The sequence below is a fragment of the Battus philenor genome, unplaced genomic scaffold, assembly GCF_028537555.1.
Source record: "Battus philenor isolate CCGP_79_NKW_IND1 unplaced genomic scaffold, ilBatPhil1.0.hap1 SCAF_5, whole genome shotgun sequence".
Classification (NCBI taxonomy): Eukaryota; Metazoa; Arthropoda; class Insecta; order Lepidoptera; family Papilionidae; genus Battus; species Battus philenor.
In genome coordinates, this window is record NW_027181715.1 from 9,996,758 (window position 1) to 9,999,903 (window position 3,146).

General features: G+C 31.4%; 1 protein-coding gene across 1 annotated transcript; it reads left to right on the forward strand.

The window, feature by feature from the left end:
* The first annotated feature begins 403 nt into the window (after positions 1 to 403).
* LOC137929747 (MRN complex-interacting protein) lies at positions 404 to 1,726 on the forward strand. Its single transcript, XM_068772833.1, has 2 exons — positions 404 to 630; positions 703 to 1,726. The coding sequence occupies exons 1-2, from the start codon at positions 580 to 582 to the stop codon at positions 1,402 to 1,404; spliced, it is 753 nt and encodes a 250-aa protein (XP_068628934.1). The 5' UTR covers positions 404 to 579; the 3' UTR covers positions 1,405 to 1,726.
* Positions 1,727 to 3,146: the final 1,420 nt, after the last annotated feature.

Sequence of the window (3,146 nt, forward strand, 5' to 3'; positions counted from 1 at the left end):
TGAAATAAGTAAAATGCATAGTTAACTCTTTACTGAACTCTATAATGACCCAAGAATGTTGCTTACCCTTGTCACCTGTGCCATATCGGTCTCATTTTAACTTTCTTTATCAATAACTGGAAAAATCATAGCAATATCTAACCAACCATCTTATACTTCATTGATTGTGTTAAAAGTGCATGTTCGATTTCATTTCTCGGGTATAATAAGTCTTTACAATTTTATTTAATTTTATGGTTAAAAGACGACCGTTGACCTTCTATTTACTTGCATAATTCAAAATAATTTAACAATTTGATTACTAGGTTTATAATTTAGAAACGCATAATTATCAAAATTTTAAAACACAGCCGTAACCTTGTTTTGACAGTAACTGTCACAACAATGAATTTAAAAGTTTTTTTGAACAAACATTCTCTCAAGTACAAAACTAGGGAATGAAATTGTAATACGTTTTCAAATATCAAACAAAAATTCTTAAAAGTTTTAGGGTACTCGTTGTACTAGACTAAGTTATAAAATTAAAAAAAGTAATCTAAAGAAATACATTAATATTGTTAACAAAATCACAAAGTTGAAATGCCTCAATTATTTCAAGTGTTAAGATGTTATAAATGTTTAGTGTTTCAAGTAAGTAAATGTAATCCCAAATTTATTTTAATATTAGACATTGGCCAAGTAACTCCATATCGAATTTTTCAGATACATCAAACAAAAAAGTCAAATAAGTGGCAATGTAAAATGTGTGGTGAGAAACAGTCCATTAAACGACACTACGGGCTTGGTAACGGCAAGGAATGTCGGCTTCATGTTCAAAAACTAAATGTACTGAGAGGACAAATGGAAGAAGTAAATGTGGCAGTTGATTCCGATAGTTACGATGAAGACAAAGACAATGACAATCATGAAGAAGAAACTTTATCCAATAAAATTAAATCTCTAAGCAAGTGGTCAATATATACTGACGAAGTAGAAGATGAACCTCAGGAAGTGGACACTCCTTTATTAGAAAATACGGAAGTGTGTTCTGATGCACCAAAAAAAAGAAAAAAATATAACAATCTTATAAGTAAAAATAAACGTTCTCTTTATGGACAAAACGAAGAAACGGATTACTTTAAAACTTATACTGGAAAATGCAAAGAAAATTCAGTGGTATGTGAGATTGAGCCCACTAAACTTCCAATAAAAACTTCAAATACTAAATTTGAATTAACAAGTCAAGAAAAAGACTCAACAATTATGGAAGTAAATAAAAAAAAGCCGGTTGAGATAATATCGAAATGGAATAAGTATGTTGAAGTTGAAAATGAGTTAAATTTTAAAGATGAATGTACAGTCAATACGCAAAATATTTTTCATTTATGTGAAGATTCAGAACTTGACACTGTATTGAATTTTTAAATTTTATCTTACCTTTTTGTATTTTAGTAGGCATTTTTAATTCTTAGAATTACAGGATAAATACTCCAATTCTGTAACTGTCCGGATTTCTTGAAGAATTAGAGGTATTAACCAATGTTTTTGCTAGGCCCTTGTTTTTAGTTACTCATTGTAGGTGATTCTTACTAGATGATAAGCCAGATTCATGTTTCTTCATAAATGGCAACTTTTTTTTTAATCATAGGTGTCTTCAATTTCGTAACCTATGTGCCTAATATGCTTGCTACCTAAAATTATATGTCAAAACTGTCTAGTAATATTACAAACTTTGGAGTAATTTAAGTTGGACATTACATTTACAAAATAGATTTTGAAATTAAATTTAAATAAAAATTATAATAATAATCTTTTCGGTACAGTTTTTATTGTCAATCTGCAGCAGATTACAATTAACATTTACACATGTATATTTACACATTTACACCTATGCATATATTTCCTGCAACAGAAATGGTAATAGTGATATTTAATTGTATGTTCTAACTAACAATTGCATTACAAAGCGTTTATTATTTATACATACATACATATATGAACAAAATTACCTATACCTTAACCTGATAATAGGCTTAGTAAAATTTACTGGAATAATTAAAGGACAGATCAAATTAACATAAATGGAAAGTACAGCACTGAGAACTTATTTAAGCTACTTGATTCTAGTCACTGTTCATAGTGTGATAGTAAAAATATACAACCAGATTTTATTTATTCTAAATGCCCTGATAATTTTAAACATAAGAATGATTTTGATGCTTTATATTTTAATTCAATTCATGTTTTCCAAAATGCTTCCCTAGTAAGTAATTGCCATTCACACCGACAGAAATAGACACATACAGGTCACCGGTTGGAACTACCACATTAAAGATCTCCATGATACGCCACATTTGCACTTTTTAATGTAGATAATCTACAGTAAACTTACGAATGGAACATTTTTTTATGATATAGTATTAAGTCGAAAACAATTACAAAAAAAGCTAAAATGGTGTCAGGATAACGAAGAATCCATCAAAATGAGCATATTAGTGTTACACGGGTCTAGCAACAATTTTGTAAAGTTTTGGAAAATTACAAAAACATTAATAAAAAGCAGGACCTATCATCTAGTCTAATAACATTCAGGACCCTTCTCAAATTGCGGATGCCTTTGTGAGTCACTTCAAATCAAGCCTTTGGCCGCAGAGTGTGTATCTGGGACTGAGTACCACGTCTGTCACGTAATCCGCAGTCGGAAAGCCTTTGCTGATTTACGCCTCATAACGTAGCTATGGTTATACACAAAATGCAGCGCGGTAAATCACCGGGGCGTGATGGCCTCCAGCACATACTCTGGTCCTCGTATGCATAAAATACTGTTATTTACCTGATGATTTGATGCGAACGGAAGTTGTACCTATTCTCAAAAACAGAACCGGTGATCTGCCTGACATTAAAATTTATAGACCGATTTCCCTAGGAACGGTAACAGGTAAAATCCTCGAAAGGCTGTCGCAACCTGAACTGATGCGAGGAGTGAAAATTAATGATGCTCAGTTTGGTTTCCGTGGCGGTGTCTACAGAATCTACTATTATAAGCCTTAAACATACAGTTAGATACTACACATCTAGGAAAACATCCGTGTACGCATGCTTTCTAGATTGTCAAATACAAACTGCTATGGAGTAAGCTTCTTTTGAAGAAATTAAACAACAGTTAC

What these genes read in the sequence shown, in the direction of transcription:
- LOC137929747 (XM_068772833.1), top strand. Translation starts at nt 580, where the DNA reads ATGCCTCAATTATTTCAAGTGTTAAGATGTTATAAATGTTTAGTGTTT. An exon ending in ATAAATGTTTAGTGTTTCAA is followed by an intron (nt 631 to 702) that starts GTAAGTAAATGT and finishes CGAATTTTTCAG; the next exon opens with ATACATCAAACAAAAAAGTC.